This window comes from Macrotis lagotis, chromosome 1 (assembly GCF_037893015.1).
Source record: "Macrotis lagotis isolate mMagLag1 chromosome 1, bilby.v1.9.chrom.fasta, whole genome shotgun sequence".
Lineage (NCBI taxonomy): Eukaryota > Metazoa > Chordata > Mammalia > Peramelemorphia > Peramelidae > Macrotis > Macrotis lagotis.
In genome coordinates this window covers 870,757,419-870,777,123 of record NC_133658.1, presented here as the reverse complement: position 1 = coordinate 870,777,123, position 19,705 = coordinate 870,757,419, and the positions used below count along the sequence as shown (strand labels likewise).

Below are 19,705 nucleotides of genomic sequence, written 5' to 3'. Positions count from 1 at the left end.
GGGAGGAGGCCTCAATATGCTACTCACCCCCTGCAGGAATGGGGGTGTCCACTGTGACCGCTGCCCGGATCCTCAAAGGCCAGCTTCACCACATGTCCGGAGAGGATTTCCAGCTCGAAATGGACAAGTTTCCTTTCGTAGCTCTGTCCAAGGTGAGCACGTCCCTGTTATCCAAAGGGCCTCCCAACAAAAGGGGACAGCTTCCATTTCTGTCTCTTTCTAGCTTATCTTCCCTTGTTTCCAAATTCCTATCCTTGAATTTCTCTCCTTATTTCCTTCTCTCCCATCCCCAATCCAGGCTGATGGAGGTTCCTTCCAGCCTTGTCACTTTTTCTTCTCACGTCCCACAATTTCTTTTGCTCAGTTACCAGGGGAATCCTAGCCTCTTTCATACTAGAGGGCAGACCTTTTTGTTCAGGAGTTCTATTGTGTTGACCCACTCCAGCCCTGGAGTCCTTTCCTGAATCCCGTGTTCTTAGTTTCTTCATCCATTTGGTTTTGAGGTCCAAGGGACCAGTCATCTGCTTCATCTTCCCTATCTCATGAATACCTTAAGCCAATGGGACCTTCTTCTCTTCCTCCAAAAGGAATCAGCAAGAATTTTCACCTGGCCCTCTCCTCTAACCCTAGAGCCCAATCATCTGGGGAATCTTGGGCTGTAAAGTTAAAGGGCTGGAGGGGCCAGCGCAAACGTGCCCCAGCCTGTCTGTGGCAGGTCTTTTCTTGCACAGGAAACTTTGGCCTTTTTTCCTACTGCCTGAAGTTGCCCAAAGGTACCAGGAGGATGATTTACTTTGGAAAGGACAGGATCAGACTTGTGCCAGGCCCACAGCATGGTGCAAACAATTCAGTCAGAGCAGTGAGGCCAGGGTCCCTTGCAAAGGAGGAATAGAAAAGTGGCAAATGCATTCAGAGTATTGGACCTGGTTATGTGGCATTTCTTCTCATCTTAAATGAGGATGATTATACTTGAACTACTCCCCACCAAGGTGAGCCACTGGTCTGTCTCTCTCTTCCCTTCTTCTGTTTCTCTGTGTCTGGTCTGTCTTTCTCTCTCCTTCCTGTCTGCCTCTACCCCATCTGACTCTCTTTTTCATTTCTCCTCCATCTCTGACTCATATATTGTGTACCTGTCTCCTCTCCCCTCCCCTCCTTTGTCTGTGTCTCTCCTTTCCCTTTGTCTCTTTTTTTCTCTCTCCTCCACTTATCAGTAATCTTGCCTACCCCTGGGTCTATAGGGTTCAAGCCCAGACCCCAGAGCAGGAAGCACCAGATCCCAACCCAGGGTTCTTTTTCCTCTATCTCATGGCCTCTAAAGAGCATCACCTAACAAGCTGCTTCTACCCCTAGACATACAACACCAATGCCCAGGTCCCTGACAGTGCTGGGACAGCCACTGCCTATCTCTGTGGAGTAAAGAGCAACGAGGGTACGCTTGGTGTGAGTGCTGCTGTCGTCCGATCACAGTGCAACACCACCAGAGGCAATGAGGTCACCTCCATCTTACGCTGGGCCAAGGATGCTGGTGAGCAGTGGGGTGGGCATGGATGGAAACCTGGTGTGCCTCACTGACAAGATTCCCATGGGACCCTCTGATCCACAGAATGCCCTGAAATGTTCCCCCGCATAGAGAGACTAAAAGCACTTAGCTGGTTCTGATCGATGATTTATAAACACCTACCATATGCATTGTTGGGTTTGAGGGGGGCCGTGAGCCATATATAGTCCCTATCTCCAAGAAGCTGATGTTTATATAGTATAAATATTTGACTTTTCTAGTCATCTCTAAACCCTTCAGCAACTTTGGGAGACTCACTTTTATCTGGTCCTGGGATTACATTAGTTTAGGGGAGCCCCATTCTTAGAAATAATCTTCTTTTTCCTGACTCAGGGAAATCTGTTGGCATTGTGACCACCACCCGAGTGAACCACGCTACGCCTAGTGCTGCCTATGCCCACTCCGCTGATAGGGATTGGTATTCAGATAATGAGATGCCCCCTGAGGCCTTGAACCAGGGCTGCAAGGACATAGCCTACCAACTCATGCACAACATCCCAGACATTGATGTAAGTACAGTCCAAGAGATGGAAGTCCCAAATGACCACAACCCCTGAGGAAAGAATCATGCAATACTAGATGTCAAAGGTCCTCTGAAAAGGCTCTTAGAATGTGGAACATCTTAGTTGGGTGGGGCCTTACAATGTCAAATTGGGAAGAGAGCATAGAATAGTGAATATGGAAGGAATATAAAATGTATTAGAAACCAGGTGGCGCATGAGCCGGGAAGTCAGGAGGACCTGAATTCAGATCCAGTCTCAGACACTTAATAATTACTTAACTGTGCATCCTTGGTCAAGTCACTTAATTCCATTGTCTTGCAAAAACCAAAACCAAAACAAAAAATGGGAAAGATTTACACAAAATGTTAGAATTGTTTGGGATCCTCATTGAAACTGGTGACAGAGAGATGGTGGCATACAGCCAGTTTAGTGGTCAAGGCAAGTTTGGAACCCAAGTCTCCTGCTTTTCATTGTCTAAAGGTGTCTTAGAGGACTCCAGAGAATATCTCCTCAGTAAGGGGTAGGAGCTTTTAATATATTCTTGATGAATAAGCTTCCCTTTTCACTTGATGTTAACTAGGCTGCCTTTTGAGGGGGGAAGGAGCAGGTGAGTTGGTGGCCCAGGTGGGTGGACCACAGTTGGTTTAGGGGGAACCATCAGGGCAAAACAAGTCCCAGGACCTTATCATTTGGGGCCGGGGATGTGGCTAGCACTCAGCCTTTCTGGGGGCCTCAGAAAGTAGGGTGGGGCTCCCTGTCCCTCCCCCCACTGGGGCCTGACATGGGAAAAGCTTGGGCAGGCTCCCCATACAGATCTGAGAGCCACCTGGGCTATTAAAGGATTTGAGGTTAAAGGGAAAGAGGCAACTGAGGGGATTTGCCCTGGGGCTGGGCCAGGGGTAAACAGCAATCTGGAGCCTATCTAAGCTTAGCAGATCTGGGGTGGGGTGGGGGGTACAGGCAAACTGGATTTTCAGCCCAGCAGGCTGGGACCTGGCTCTGTCTGGGTGGGACTGCTTGATGACCTAACCAACCCCCTTGGGTTCATGGCAAAAATGGGATGGCGTGTAAAGAATGGACTAGCATCAGAGACTTGGCTTTAAATGGGGTGAAATGTGACAAGTGGGCTTATCCCACATTGACCACGTTTTCTGGGTGACCTTGGGCAGCCAAGGCATGGCATCTCTATCACCTGGTACGTTGGACTGGAGAGAACCTAAGATCTCTAGTATCTATGATCTTACGTTGAGACAGTGGGGTCCCAAGGAAAGAATCAATGGATATGAGTCGAGAAACTACTTAGTATTTTTTCTGGCCTTAAGTAGATTCGAGGGCTAGGAGTTCAAATATGGCTTCAGACATGAAATCCCTTAACTTTTTTTGCCTCAGTCTTCTGAACTATAAAAATGGAGCTTATGGCTCCTATTTGTGAGTTGCTGAATATTTGTAAAGTACTTAGGACAGTAACTGGCACTGGGTTTACCCTCCGGGCTGGACAAATCCCATCTCCCCATATCCTATGATTTTCTTCCCATTCCCATCTCCTTCTCTCTTCTCCCTTCATCTTTTCTCTCCAGTGCTCTTTCAGTTTCTCCCCTTCTCTTGTCTCCTCCCTCTCTTCTTTCCTCTTTTCTCTCCTCTTGATCTTTTTTCTTTCTCCTTTCTTTTAGCCTTTTCCCACCTCCCTCAATTTCCCTAGTCCCCAGGCTGTGGATGAAACAGAAATCCTGGTGTCCGCCCTATAAATAAATATCTTTTGCTTAAAAAAAAAAAACACCAAACCCGAAAGCCAAACATCAACTCTGTGATTTGGGAGTTTAATGAGCCTGTGTGAAGACTCTGCCTGGGGAAGGAATGATGGTGTGGTGGGAACAGATTGGGGGGTTCATTTTTCAGGGCTGGCCCCGTTGCCATAAAGATCCCAAAGGTTCCATGAGGATGGGAAGAACTGGGGTCTAGAGACACATTCCCTCTCCCTGCCAACCCTCTGGTTCCTGAGGCCTAGGCTGAGAGTCTACAATGTTTAATGGTCAGGTGTCCACTAGGAAGCCATACTGGTCCTGTTTCTCTGTCCCAGACTCCCTTCTTCCTTGCAGAGAGTTGGGGATGGACATTAGCTTCTGTAATATGGGGAGAGATTGTCATGAGGAATGAGTTTTAACAGTTTCAGGGCAACCTGGAATCAGAAAGACCCGAATTCAAATCCAGGTTCAGACACTTGTAGCTAGGTGACCCTGGGCAAGTCGCTTTAACCCTATTTGCCTCAGTTGCCTCATCTGTCAAATGAGCTGGCAAAGAGCATGGCAAACCACTCCAGTATCTTTGCCAAGAAAATCCCAAATAGGGTCAAAGAATTGGACAAGGCTGAAGAAGTATTAGTTTCCTTCCTCTCATTTTACAGATGAGAAAATTGAGGTTCATTATATCCAATGGAATAAATTCAAAAAAACACTTATTAGGCAGAAGATTTTTACTTTTGTGTCCCCAAACTGTGAGGGACTCTGTAGTCTTGTTCTACACCACAGCAGACCTGCCATTTTAAGGTTGACTCCTTCTCTGGAACTAAGAAAAGTTTGACCAGATGATGTTGAAAGTCCTTCTCCCAAGCTCTAACTAAGGATCTTGTGAAACCCAGTCTACTTTAGCCCTTGGTCTTTAAGCCCAAACAAGAGAGTCAGAGCAGGAGGAGGACAAGAAGATAGCCAAGCTTAGCCATCTGTCTTCCTCCTGGCTCTATCCAGGCTGGTGTCACTTGGGGGCAACGTCCTGGGCCCCATGCCCTAGGACTTGGGGCCGGGCCGGTGACAGAAGGACACCAGCAAACTTCACATTGCTCATGGTCACTGTTTTGCTCTTCTCCACAGGTTAAAAATAGTCAGAACTTCAAACACTAACTCCCAAGGAAAACAAACACTCCCGCACCTTCGTCTGTCATCCCCATGGATGACTGGCGGTGGTGGGATAAAATTAGGGTAGCTTTGATAAACAGACAGCATGTCCTTAGCTCGCCCTCCCCTCCACGCCTCTTGATGGGGGTGCCTGCTGTTTGCCCAGGGCTGTGGTGGGGATGGCTCTGGTCAGAAGCCAGACTGCCCATTCAGACCTCCCTGGTTCAGGACTCCCAAGGCAGAGGGTAATGGGAAAGCCAGTCCAGAGCTGGGGTTTTCTAGTTGGGAATTTGGAGGTTTGGTGTCTTGTGTCATCCCTTGCATCCCCCTTTGCTTCGTGTCCTTTGAATGCTATCTTACCCTAGCTGTCCTTTAAGTTGAATTGGGGAGATGTGTGAGAGTGTGAATGTATAAAAGTGTATGAGAGTGTGTATTGTGGGAAGTAGGGCAAGACACATATAACTACTATTTACCTCCAGCTGACCATAGATGCACAATCTAATTAATCCTCCCATTCACCAGGAGAAGCATCCTTTTTTCTCTTCCAAATTGACACCTTGAGGCCCCAGACAAGACTTAGGAAAGGTCATACAGCCAATTCAAGTGGTAGAATACTATGAAGGGGCATGTATTTCATTCCTTGTACTACCCTGGATCCTCTAGGTCAAAAAGCCCAGACATTTTAGCTGCCTTCTGAGAGCATATCTAATTTGCTTTCTGAAATTCAGTTTAACATCAGTGTACCTATCTTTCCCTAGCCCTTCCAACATTGACTTTTTCTTCTATTTTCATCACAGATTGTCTGTTTGCTGAGTGGTTTCAATTTGCATTTCTCTTATTAGTATTAATTAGGATCTTGGTCATATATTTGTGGTTGTATTTGGTTTTTACCAAGACAATGAATTCGTGAGTGTAGGAAATTTTAGGTGAAAACTTCTATCAATGCAGAACCCAAATCAAATGCAGCAACATTTCTTCCATGAGACTGTTTGTGACCCTCTTGGAGCTGTTATCAGTCAACAAACATGAAGCTCCAGGAGCAGTTCCTCCTCCAATTTAGGGTCTGAGAACTCTTTTTTTTCTGTTTAGGTGATCATGGGTGGAGGTCGGAAATACATGTTTCCTAAGAACACAACTGATGTGGAGTATGGGGATGATGAGAAGGCAAGAGGGACAAGGCTGGACGGGCAGATCCTCACCAATGTCTGGAAGGAGAAGAAGCCTCGGAACAAGGTACCAAAGACAGTGGGTGAAGGATCGTATTTCTAAGGCTGGATTATACTCTAGAATTCAAAGCAAAGGATCGGGTCATGAGGATTGAGTCATCCAGAGAGAAAGGTTCCTGAAAAGAGGGAAAGTGGTGTAATAAGAGGGGGATTTAGATTAAAATAACAACAAAGTGGGGCTGTTGCCCAAGGGCCCCAGTCTCCAGGCCCCCTAGACCCATATCTTATTATAAAATCCTTGTAGACATTAATGGTGCTGGGGGAGGTGGTGCTCCCTCAGCACCCTACCTACATTTAATTAGATCCAAAGGGGAAACTGGATAAAGAATGTCATCCCATGGGACCTTAGCATACAACCGGGCTAGGAAGACATTTAGAACGTGTCAGCTAGAAGTGTATTTAGATCATAGGATGAGCAAGAAAGAGACCTCAAGCATCTAGTCAAACCCCATCATTTTCCAGAGTGGTTTGGCCCAGATTGAGGCAGCCTAAGGTCACATAGCTGCTTAGTGGTGAAGCTGGGATTTCAACTCGGCTCTGCCTCTCTAACCCAGAGCTCCTTCTGCTCTACCATGTTGCTTTTTAATGGCCAAGAATCCCAAATTCCACTCCTTGGGAAAAAGTTCCATGAAGTTCAACTTAGTGGGTGGCAGACCTAGTGTTCTGGAGGGAAAAGTAGCCTGAGGATATTGTGGATGGAGGGGCTCCCCTTTTCCAGATCCATAAAATGATGGGATAGACTAGATGACCTCTGAGGTCCCTTCTTAACTCTTGAGCCTGTGATCCTTAGGCTCTCTCTGAACTCTGAGTAAGATTCTCAAGTTCCTTATTTTCCTATGAAACTTTCCCACTAGAACCTAGCCTCCCAGTGAGATAGCCTCAGGTGACCACCCAAGAGTCCCACCATGAGAGCCATGGGAAGTTAACTGGCCCTTTAAATCTGATGCTCCCCAGGCATCTGGGTGGGCATGAGGGGAGCCAAGAAGAAGGGGGAAGGGCAAGAATCAGGGTCTGAAAATGACTGTGGTCAAAGCTGCTGAAGACAGTGGTAAGTGGCTGTGGTGGGAACAGTTTTGATGTGGCCAGATGGTCCTTCCAGGATTATATTTCTAATTGTTCCTGGCATGATCCCCCCTTTTTCCTTCCCCTCCCCAGTTAGGGGAGAGAAGGCCAGTGATGGGTACTCAATCATCTGAAGAGGGGGGAGGGCTTCACATGCCTGGAAATAATTCTCCTATAGGGTAAGGAAATTCCTAGGCCAAAGAAGAGACAGGATGGTAAGTGGAACTAGTACATGTAAGGGAAAATGATTTGCATGGGTTTTGCATATGACTTATTTTTTAAAATTAATATATATCCCCTACTTCCTTCTTCCTCTAAACCCATGAGTAGCACCCATATTTTCTGAATGGTCTGAAAAAAAAGTTACCTGAATTGACAATCAAGAAATCAGGTTAATCTAGTCCTGGCTCAAGCATGTAGTGATTGTATACATTGGGCCTCATTCCTCTTTTGTAAAATTAGGGAGGAGATCAGCACGGAAGGCTCCTCCCAGATTCAGTTAGGACACATTCTGTGTCCTAAGGGTCCTCTCACCTGACGTGGGTTTTAAGGTTCTTCTTAGCTCTGACACTGTTTTCTAACAGCCTCCCAGCTTGGACATTCTCTTTTCTAAGACCCTTTCAGCTTCCCATAACTATACCACATAAGTCACACTTCAGACAAGTCCTCATATAAAGCCAGTTGAGTTCTCATCAGGTGCTCGAGGTGATGACTGCCAGGGGGACATCCTGTGGGCCTGGCCAATTTCTCTACTGACCCTGGGGGCTCTAGCTCTTGGCCTGCCTATGAACATTAATATTTTTTCTCCTAGAATGCCCACTATGTCTGGAACCGTAAGCAGCTTCTTGAACTGGACTTGAACCGGGTGGACTTCCTCCTAGGTGAGTAGGGGACAGTGTAAGGGCATAGCCCCTGCCTTTGGGCTCTCTCTGTGTTCCTCAGGATTGGAGAAATTGAACAAAGAGATTAAGCTGCGAGTGAGGTCTAGTATATGTAAGTAGAAAGAGTCCATCCCATAGTTGAGCTCAGAGGTATCTCCCTAGTTTTATGTTCAGTCATTAACAATGAATCCATGATGGAGTTGGCAAAGATACTGGAGTAGTTTGGCTTTTCCTCCAGTTCCTTTTCCTGCTCATTTTATAGATGAGGAAATTAAGACAAACAGGGTTAGGTGACTTGTCCAGGGTCACACAGCTAGTGACTGAGGCTGAATTTGAACTCAGGCCCTCCTGACTTCAGCCTTGGTGCCCTATTCCATTGTGCTACCAAACTGCTCCATCCCCCTAGTTCTTAGGAGTAGAGATTTAGACCTAGAAGGGATCTCCTAAGCCCCCTCACTTTACAGATGAGAGATTGATCAGAAAAATTCAGTGACCCGGGAAGTAAGGAGCAAAAGGGTTGGGGATTCAAACCGACTAATTCCTCAAGATGCAGTTTACCTCTCTCTAATCACTAATCCCTGCTCTCGGATAGAAGCCAAGGGGGAGAATAGGTCTGGCCCCTTTCTTCCTTTCAGGGATTTTCATGATCCTTCAAGTATTAAATGCCATCTCTTTCCTTCCAATGACAGCCTGGAGAGAGTCATGTAATATGTATAACCTATATCAGATTGCTTGCTATTTTGGGGAGGGAGGAGGAACAGGATGAAATTGGAAAAAAATAAACTAAAAAAATTTCAAATAGTCAAGAAATCTCCGAGCTCAGGAACCTTAGAAAAGAATGGTGAACTGGAATGGGGCAGATCATAGAACTTAGAATGTTAGAACTGGAAGGAACTTTAGAACTTAGAAAATGAAAGCTAGAAGGAGTTGTAGGAAACAAATGTAATAAGGTGCAAGGTCTCTTAGAACGCAGATCATGCCTGAAAGGGTTAAACTCATTTGGGAATGCTGGAGAGGAAATTCTAGGTCAAGCAAGGATTGAGCAAGATTATTTCTAAATTCCCTTTGTTCTTGGACATTTTAGGACTGTCATTTTCTTGAGGAGGGTACTGAAGGGAAAGGGAAGTGATTTTTCTAAATAGAAGGCAGAGGGTGCCAGAGGAGAGCTAATAAAACCAATGCTACAGAACTGACTTCCCCTAGGAATGATAGTCATCAATAGCTTTCTGACTCCTAGGTCAAAGACTGGGGGGGGGATCATATGTGGGCCCTTGTCCCTTACAAAATATAAAAGATTAACTCTCTCCACTGCTCGCTTCCCATGGGGTTTTTGAGAGGAGACTAATCAGTCAGGAATCTTTTTTCTACTTTTTATTTTTTTTTGAAAGATTTTATTTATTTTGTTTTACAATTTTCCCCCATTCTTTCTTTTTTTGTTTGTTTGGTTTTTTTTTTTTAGGTTTTTGCAAGGCAGTGGGGTTAAGTGGCTTGCCCAAGGCCACACAGGCTAGGTAATTATTAAGTATCTCAGGCTGGATTTGAACTCAGGTTCTCCTGACTCCAGGGCTGGTGCTCTATCCACTGTGCCACCCAACTGCTCCTTTCCCCCATTCTTGCTTGCTTCCCTACCACCATCCCTACTGAAGGCATTCTGTTCCATGTTATACATTGGTTCCATTGGTTCCATGTTATACATTGATCTCAGGTGAATATGATGACAGAGAAATCATATCCTTAAGGAAGTATGAGATAGTAAAATTACATAATAAGATAACAGGTTTTTTTTCTAATTTGAAAGTAATAGTCTTTGATCTTTGTTCAAAGTTCATAATTCTTTCTCTGGATACAGATGTATTCTCCATTGCAGACAGCCCAAAATTGTCTCTGGTTGTTGTCCTGATGGAATGAGCAAGTCCATCAAGGTTGATCATCACCCCCATGATGCTGTTAGGGTGTACAATGCTTTTCTGGTTCTGCTCATCTCGCTCAGCATCAGTTCATGCAAATCCTTCCAGGGTTCCCTGAATTCCCATTCCTCCTGGTTTCTAATAGAACAATAGTGCTCCATGCCAGTCAGGAATCTTGAACCAGGCCTTGAACATTCAAATACAAGGAGGGGAAAGGTGACAGAATAATCTCCAGGAGGTGGAGCAGAGGCAGCTTGTTGTATCCAAGGGAGTCAAGTTCATGAGCTATGGGGAGGCTCAGGAGGCATCCCACCATGTGGCAGAGAAAGAATGTTTTAATTAGACTTGGAGGAAGATCCGAGTTCTAATTCTGATTATTTTTTGCTTCCTACATGATCTTGTGCAAGTCTCCCTTGTAAAAGGAGGGGTGCGGCCTCTCTTAAATCCCCTTCCAGCTCTTAAGTCCTATGATCATCCTTCCCAGGACCAACAGCACAGTTTCCTATGAATCATACTTCCTTGGAGTTGAGCAGGTCCTAGCAAGGTCTTTGGCAAAACTAATTTCAGCATTAGAAGAACAATGATGACATTGGTGCCCTGTATCTTTACTTTCCTTAAAATACATCTATGTGAGGTCAGATCATCACAATTCCCACTTTACAGATGAGGTAGCTGAGGCCAGCCATGTAAAATGATTTGTCCAAAGTGTCTGCTGCTTCTCTTGAAAGATTTTAAGGCCTAACTTCCAGGGCCACTGATGACTTAGGTCCCCCTCACAAGGAGGTCAGTCCATTATACTGTAGCCAAGCAACAAAGCATGAAGAAACCATCCTCTGTGGGCAAGGGGCATGGGACAGTGGAGTCCAAGGGCCAGCTGTGGGACCCTGGGTTAATCAGTTTCTGGATCTGTTTCTTCTTTGAAAAATGGCGTATTGGACTATAGACCCGAGATGCTTTAACTTGGGCGTGTGATAGTAAGGTCAGGTTTACACGTTCTTATTCACGTTTATGATGATGACCAGAACCTGGACTCACCTACTGTCAAGAGGAGGGGACAAAAGGCTGATTGTTCCTCTCCCACTTGTCCCTAATGTCTTCATTCCAAAGTCCTGAACTAGTCTCAGCAAGGTCTTTATACATGATAGCTATCTTCAAGGAGTTGGAGAAAGAATTGGCCTTTATAGCTGCCTCCCAGAGGGAAGTAGGAGCAGGACTGGGGAGTCTGCCAAATCATAAATAGGGAAAAAAACTGTCCAACTATAACAGCTTTGGAAATGGGTTGCCTCAATAGGGTAATGAGTTTCCTTTCACTAACGGGATTCAAGCAGAGGCTGAAGAACCATTTTTTTTAGGGTTTTTTTTCAAGGCAAACGGGGTTAAGTGACTTGCCCAAGGCCACACAGCTAGGTAATTATTAAGTGTCTGAGACTGGATTTGAACCCAGGTACTCCTGACTCCAGGGCTGGTGCTTTAGCCACTATGCCACCTAGCCGCCCCACTACGCCACCTAGCCGCCCCCACTACGCCACCTAGCCGCCCCTTGAAGAACCATTTTGTCTTGATTTTATTCTAGTTTTTAATTAATAGGCATTTATTTTCTCTTCCTTCCAACTTCCATATAGGAGATAAATAAGAGGACAAGGACCTTGTTTTTGTGCCGATTAAACTGTACTTAATAGACTAGATAGTCACCAATAATGTTGTGCTATTCAGACCATACTTTGCACCCAGTTTGTGCTCTGTACTCTGTATTCTATATCTAGGTATTACATATATTGTACATGCAAGACTGGCCCATCAACATGTTAGGTAAACTAAAAAAAAAATAACACTTCTCTTGCTCTCCTTGCATTCAGCTTGGAGCTGGGGTGTAGATGTTAAGTGTTGTGTTTGGCTTCTTTGTTGTTGCTCTGATTCTGTGACCCCATTTGGGGTTTTCTTGGCAAAGATGCTGAAATGGTTTGCCATTTCCTTCTCCAGCTCATTTTACAGATGAGGAAACAGAGGCAAATAGGGTTAAGTGACTTGTCCAGGGTCACACAGTAAGTGTCTAAAGATGTCTTCCTGACTCCAGGTCTGGTGCTCTATCCACTATGCCACTTGGCTGCCTGTGGACCAGGTGGAGTAATGACCCTAGAATGTATGGTAGGGTGAAAGGAGAGGATGAGACTCAGAAAGAACATTGTTTCCATCACAAAATATGTGAAACCAAAGTAGAAAAGGTAAATTGGAGCTAGAAAGTGAAGATCTTGAATGCCAGACTATATCTTATCACAAAGGTAAAAAAGAAAGACTGAGCAGAAGGGTGATATGGTCAGGGCTCTGCCTTGGTTATATGAATTTGGCCGTTCTATGGAGAATGGAGAGTGAGATTGGAGGCAGAACACTTAGAAGGTTAATGTGCTAATTCAGGTGAGACCTTACAAGGGCCTGAATTAGTAGGCTAGACCATGAGAATGGGAGAAAGAGAAAGAAAGATTGGGAAAGATATTCTCAAAGAAGTAGAAGGGGCAATACAGGACCCCATCCTAATGTACTGTACACATCATGTAATGTGGGATCAGACACCTTCCCCTATCATTCACTCACTCACCTGACACTGATGGTATGTTCTTCACTACATTGTATGTGTTATGTGAGTTCAGAGTCTCTGAATAGAGAAGGGAAGTTTGATACTGATGGCTCAGGTGTCCAATAATTCCCAGTCATCTTTGTACTGTCCTTTCCATCTGTTACCTTCCTCCCTTTCCTTATTCGCCCAGAGCTAACCATTGTCATCCTCTTTTAGGACTCTTTGAACCAATGGATATGACCTATGAACTCAACAGAAATAATCAGACAGATCCATCGCTGACCGAGATGGTGGAGGTGGCCATCAAGATCCTGAGAAGGAACCCCAAGGGCTTTTTCCTGCTGGTAGAAGGTAGGGACCTCATGAAGCCCTTCCATCCTTGTACTTGAATAATCAAAATTACTTATTAAGCAGTTATTAGGCACCTTCCATGTACTAGTTTGTTAGAAGTTCAATGAGCTAGGCAGAGCAGGGAGTGGCCGAAGGGAAGGAGGCAATTCCTAAAATGGCAATGTGTGTTCTCAGGGCACAAAGATTGTCCACCTTAAAAAAATCTCCTTGTGTTTTAGGTCTCTTCTAGCTCTGATTCAACTTTAAAATCCCTAGAGATGGTCCCATGGGCTCCTATCAGATCAATTTCCATATTGTTTGCAAATCAACCCCTTTCTCAGTAAGATTGGATTTGTAAAGCTCCCACTCCAAGTCTTACTCTTTTAAGCCTAGGATATAACTACCATGTGCTTGGGATTGGATTGCCCAATGGGCATGGTAAAGGAGGTTGGGCTGTGTTATTTGGGAAACTTAAGGTGTACTTAACAAGAATGACTGGTCACCTCCCTCTTGTGCCTGGGCCCTGTCAGAAAGACAGGCCACTTGGGCTGCTGGCTCTTTACCCAAACCGAAGGGTTAGTGCTAAGCTCAGTGGTTTCAACTCTGGCCACAGAATCCTCCCACCTCTGTTGAACCAATGGTTGAGTGAAGGGGTCTCCTAAGGGAATATGGCCCCTTTTGTAGTGGGAGCCAGGAATGTAGGGCCAACATGGCCCTGTTTGGAGCTGAAGACCACAACAAAGGGAGTCAGGCCCTTTCAGCTCAACCGCTGTTGGACCAACTCCTTGGGCTGGCCAGGCCGCCTGGAGCCTGGCGGTCCTATCCAGAGGCTGAGAGCAGCAGAAGGAGGCAGAAGGGAGGCCTTGAGGATCAGCATAAGAACATTGTGAAGGGTTAGCTCTGGCCTCTGCCCAGAGTTGGGATAAAAGAAAATCTGAAAGACTCTTGTGGATGTTAACTCTTCTTGGGAGAATAGTTCCCTTTTTCTGGGCAAATAACTTGTTGGAATCTTAAGTTTTTAAAGCTAGGAGACCCCTTAGAACACAGAGTGTCTGCCCTAGGAAGGTTCTTGAAACATAAAATGTCAGAGCTGAGGCAACTTTAGAACATAGGATATCAGATCTGGAAGCAGCCTTAAAACACAGGATGTCAGAGTTAGAAAGAGTTCCTTTCCAGCACTAGTTATCTAATTTCTAAGGACTCCAAGAATTGTAAGGATTCAGAAACAAGACAGAGAACTAGCTAGGGAAGATTTCTTCAAAGAGATGAATTCCTCCTTCCTTTCCGGAGTTGATGGCACTTCAAGGGTGGACAAGGGGCCCTCTAGGGCAACAGATGTTCTCTGGGCTCCTGATCCTCATTCATCTCTTTCCTTTAATATCCTAGGGGGCAGAATTGACCATGGCCATCATGAGGGAAAGGCCAAACAAGCTTTGCATGAGGCTGTGGAGATGGACCGGGCCATCGGGCATGCTGGTACCCTGACCTCCCTGGAGGACACCCTGACTGTGGTTACAGCAGACCACTCCCATGTCTTCACCTTTGGTGGCTACACCCCCCGAGGAAACTCCATCTTTGGTAGGCTGGACTAGGTCAAAGGATACCTATGGGCCACTGGGGATGTCTGGAAGGGTCCTGAGGTCACAGGGACTGGTTCAAGAGAAAAACGAAGGGGTCCTGACCTTGCTTTTAACCCAGCTGACCCAGTCTTGCCCCTTTTTAATGGTAATAGGGCACTAAATTCAGATTCATATTGAAGCTCAGCTACTTCCTCCCTGTAAGACCTTGGGAACCTCTTTCCCTTTCCTGGACTCTATTTTCTCATCTGTGAGATGAGGGAGCTGGATAATCTAAAGTCTTTTCCAGCTGCAGATCCTAAGAGTCTAATTCAATCCAATAGCTAATTAAATAGCCACATGCATAGCCTTTGGCTTTGTGCTGAGAATCCAAAGCCAGGCAAGGTAGGGATGATCCAAACCCTGCTCTTGAAGAGTTTGCCATCCTCTTGTTCTCCAGCCTGCAAGTCAGCAAAAGAGTAACGAGATTATTAGGTTGAATTGGGTAACAGGTCCAAGGGTGAGCCCCCAACTGTTACACCCCACTTGCACATACCTTGGACAAATCCCTGTCTGAACTTCAGTTTTCTCTAAAATGAGGGGATTGATTATTATCTGGATAAATAGCTCCATTTATGAGCCACAAAGTTCCTTCTAAAAAGTCAGCATCTCAGTTTTATTCCCATATTGGGTAACAAAGATCCCATTAAAATATGAAAGTCACTTTCCTAGAAATCAATAGCAACGATCCTACTAGAATATAAAGGCCTTAGTTTCTTTCAATAACAAGCATTCTACTAAAATGTAAAGAAACATACCCATCCAAAGGCCTTACTGGAATGTAAATGTCTTGACCTCTTTAGAGGCCTTTCAGATATATGGTGGGAATTACTTCCACCCCTTTCCAAAGACTGGCCCAAGAGTCCTCAAAATTTCTGTTCTTTTTCCTTAAAAGACTTGTCATTCCCCTTGCATTCCCTAAGAGATCCAGTGCTGCTAATTTACTGTTTCATTCTCTAACCTCTTTACTTGTTATCTTAGTAGTCATCATAGTGTATAAGAAACTTTGTCATTAAGCCTTCAAAAAGGCAAAAACCAGCAACAAAAATAGAGGGAATTGGACTACTGGGTATCTAAAGGGCCCATCCAGATTGGAATCTTACTGGAATCTATGGAGAAAGAGGATCCAGGGATACCCAACATATAGAGACAGTTCAAGAATAGATGCTAAACCAGAGTAACTCTTGGTTTACGGAAAGAGATCAAACAGGAGGAAGGGAAAGATGAATGAGTGAATGAATATTAGTAAACCTTCTTTATGTTCCCAGCACCCCCTCCCTTTTTTTTTTTTGACAAGGCAATGGGGTTAAGCGGCTTGCCTAAGGCCACACAGCTAGGTAATTATTGTGTCTGAGACCGGATTTGAACTCAGGTCCTCCTGACTCCAGGACCAGTGCTCTATCTATCCACTGTGCCACCTAGCCACCCCACCCAGCACTCTTTTTAAATACTATGGATACAAATAGGCAAGAAAGACTCTTTGCCTTCAAGAAGCTTACATTAGCAGGGAGAGACAATACATTTTGGGAGGGTGGAACTAAACAGGACTGAACAGAAAGCTCCCCTTGTCTTGGGTGAGTTAGGTGGAGGCTGGGGAAGAGAGATGGAGACATGGAAAAGTGGAGGAAGAAAACTTAGAAGTAACCGATATGGTGATATTGGGATGATCTGGAGAAAGGGCTGAGAAGGTGAAGGGTGACTGAAGGAGGAATTGGGACCAGAGGAGCTGGGCCTAGGAATTCTGGTAACTTTGAATTTTTCTCTCTGCAGGGCTTGCCCCCATGCTGAGTGATACAGATAAGAAACCCTTCACCTCTATCCTGTATGGAAATGGACCTGGCTATAAGGTGGTGGCTGGAGAGAGGGAGAATGTTTCCACTGTGGACTATGGTAAGTCCCATGTCTGAGAAGGGATTCCCTTGGTGGGTTCAGAAGATGGTGTATCACCACTCTGAGGGTAGATGAAGGTTTTGAGAGGTGAGATGGAAGGTGGTGAAGTGGGTTAGAGGAGGGGTAATTTCCACAGAGTCTGAACATAGCTATCTTTCCCTTCATGCAAAGATTGGGGAAATTCCAAATTCTACACTCTCTTGGCCCTTCTTGATGGTTATACCAGTCTCCACTCCTCACTATTCAATCTTGCCTCTTCACAGCTCATGACAACTACCAAGCCCAGTCAGCAGTGCCCTTACGCCATGAAACTCACGGGGGTGAAGATGTGGCTGTGTTTGCCAAGGGCCCCATGGCTCATCTCCTGCATGGCGTCCATGAACAAAACTACATTCCACACGTCATGGCCTACGCATCCTGCATTGGGGCCAACAAAGACCATTGCCAATTACCCTCATCAGCCGGGGTAGCCCCACAACTGGCACTGTTCCCAGGCTTTCTCACCATTTTCTTCCTGCTCAGCCTCTTTTTCTAAGACCAGCCTTATCCAGGCTCAGGACAGCCGGCACACCCCTCCCATAGCTGGGGCTCCAGATTCCTTTTCTGACACTGCCCTTGATGCTCACTGGGGCCTGAAGCCTCAATCCCCATCATCAACCTTGCTTCTGGAGCACCTCAGGGCAAATGTCCCATGTCAACATGGGGCAGAGTGGTCAGGTGGGAGTGGCTGAAGGCCATTTACCTACTGCTGCCCATGGCTAGAGGCTTCCATGCTCCACTTTGACATCCAACACCTAAAAGGAACTTAGGGGACCCCACAAAAACCAAAGTCTGAGGTTCAACTGCTCTCCCTCTGGGGCATGAACTTTAAAGCTACAGAATTCCCTATGAGGGGAAGCAGGGAGCGATGTAGATCTGGTCATCTTTCAGCCGGGTCATGAGGCAGGGTCCGGACACTCTGGCACCTGCTATTTCTTTGCCTACAACTACCCCAGAGGAAAAAGTGAACCCAACAGGCACGATGACTTTGACAAATGGGTCCCCTCACACCCGTTGTTCCCTGGGAAAAAGCACAGACCTGGGGAAATGCCCAGAGTCCCTTATTTGGAAAATAGATATTCTTCTCTTGCCCTGGAGGGTGCTGATGGTTTCTCCCTCACCACATTGCAAGTGTAACAGATTCCTCACCCTTGTCCTGGGGAGTCACCTTCTTCCTCCTCACCCCATTTGGAACAGGAGTCTCACTCTACCTGTAGACTTTCAGGTCCACAGCCTGGATCTTCTTGCCCTTATGCCCCAGTCTCACCTCCAGGAAGAGAGGGGCAGGGAGGACAAGGTCTAGCTCCTCCAGCCTTCATTGCGATTCTCCCTAGGAAGTGAGCTATGCTAAGACTAAGGGGAGGAGAGAAGTGGGACTTCTGGCCCTGCAATGACTCAGGCCAGTTCTCTAATGGGACAAACTTCCCCTTCTTCCTTCCCCTTCCCCCCAACTCTGGTCCCATCATGGGTCCAACCCTCAGCCTAACAAAGAGCCGGCAGACTCAGTATGACCGGCATGGCAAGAGAGGGGCAGGGGACGCTGAGCTGGGGGGGGAAGGAACAGGGATGGGGCAGGGCTTCTGGGACAGCCGTCTCTCTTCCTTGTTGCTGTTATTGCCATTTTTAATCTCCAACAAAATCCTGTTAAATAAAATTTTTTTTCCAAAATGTTCTGAGAACAGAGCCCAGTCCTTGTGGGTAGTGAAGTGGAGAGGAAAAACAGTCTCCTCTCCCAGGTCTGCCTATGTTTTTCAGGAGAAGAGGGAGTGGGTGGTTGCCATGACAATAGGGTCAGTCTGCCCCCCCAGGGAAGGGGAGTCCTGGGGTTGTGGGCTTAGCCCATGGTTGGTGAGTCAGTTTCCCAAGCCCTAGTTTCCTAAATTCTTAGATCTGGGAGAACCTTTTGAAATCACCTTTGAAGTCAACTACCTCTTTTTTTCCCCCCAAAGAAAAAAGATTTGATTTAAGCAATGTCACAGTAAACGGCAATTAGAAGTCTCTGATCTCTCGCTGGAAAACTGGCGTGGGGGAGAAGGAGGAGGGGAAGAGGAGCCATAGTGGACCTGGCCTTAGAGATCTCGACTTCTGCCATGGGGCGATGGGATTCTAAAGAATAAGCTTTTGAATAACAAAAGACTTGGAAATTGGGAGCCCTGGACTACCAGCCAGTCCTCAACCTTTTGGTTATTTGAGTAAATCCTTTTGCATCTTAGGTTCTGAAATTCCTTCCAGTTCTAGAACCAGGGTTCTGAGAACTCATTGTGATTCTAGGGAAAGAGATCAGGAAGAGTCTGGAAGTGGGGCAATGGGATTGCCTCATTGTTCTGGGGGCTCTCTTCCTAGAAGGGGTGCTCACAGATGAGGAAGCAAGCATGAAAATGTAAGTGGTACCCAGCAAAACTGGTCCCCTTTCAGGGGAAAAGATGGACTTTCGATGAAACAGGGGACTTTCAGACTTTCCTACTGAAACAACCAGAGCTGAACAGAAAAGTTTGATCTCCCAATACAGGACTCAGGTGAAGCAGAGAGGGTGGTGGGAAGGGTTAATTATAAGGGATTTAATGATGTTGAAAATGATTCCATGTGACAGGACTGATCTTTGGCCCAAGGTCCTGTGACCCCAGATTCCATGAACATGTTCTATTATAATACACTGCCCGACTTCAGAACCTCATTCTCCCCATCTGTGAAATGGGGATCCTTGTAATCTGTTATAGAGTGATTGTGGGGCAAACACTAAAGGCATGTGAATTAGTCTTAGCAGTTATAATAGGAAAAGCTGGCATTTAAGGGGCAGCTAGGTGATTCAGTGAGTAGAGTACCAGCCTTAAAGTCAGGAGGACCTGAGTTCAAATCCTACTACAGATATGAGCTATGTGACTTGAGCACGTCACTTAGACCTGACTGCCTCACATCCAGGGCCATCTCCAGACATTCTGGTTCATCTCTCATCACTGGATTGAGATGGCTCGGGAGGAGAAGGTAAGGCTGGTAAATTAGCACAATCCCTCATTCAAATCCAATTCATATCTTTGTCATGCATCACTTCCATGATGTCATGGTCTTCTGGTTTTTTATTCCAATACATTTATACAAAGCACTTCACAAATGTGATCTTTTTTTTTTGTCCTCACAACAACCTCATGAGATAGGGCCATTTTACAGATGAGGAAACTGAGGCTCAGGAGCCCACTTTGCCAATAATCACACAGGTAATAAAGCCTAGATCAGAG

General features: G+C 45.8%; 1 protein-coding gene across 3 annotated transcripts in view; it reads left to right on the top strand.

The window, feature by feature from the left end:
- The window catches only part of ALPL (alkaline phosphatase, biomineralization associated), a 53,766-nt gene extending 35,670 nt beyond the window's left edge, over positions 1-18,096 (top strand). For all 3 annotated transcript variants that reach the window (XM_074218204.1, XM_074218206.1, XM_074218205.1), the window contains exons 4-12: positions 37-152; positions 1,351-1,525; positions 1,892-2,067; positions 6,039-6,182; positions 8,049-8,118; positions 12,814-12,948; positions 14,314-14,505; positions 16,314-16,433; positions 16,697-18,096. In XM_074218204.1, coding sequence (XP_074074305.1) covers positions 37-152; positions 1,351-1,525; positions 1,892-2,067; positions 6,039-6,182; positions 8,049-8,118; positions 12,814-12,948; positions 14,314-14,505; positions 16,314-16,433; positions 16,697-16,968 — 1,400 coding nt within the window. In that variant the 3' untranslated portion in view covers positions 16,969-18,096. The remainder of the gene's footprint in view (positions 1-36; positions 153-1,350; positions 1,526-1,891; positions 2,068-6,038; positions 6,183-8,048; positions 8,119-12,813; positions 12,949-14,313; positions 14,506-16,313; positions 16,434-16,696) is intronic.
- The last annotated feature ends 1,609 nt before the right edge of the window (positions 18,097-19,705 follow it).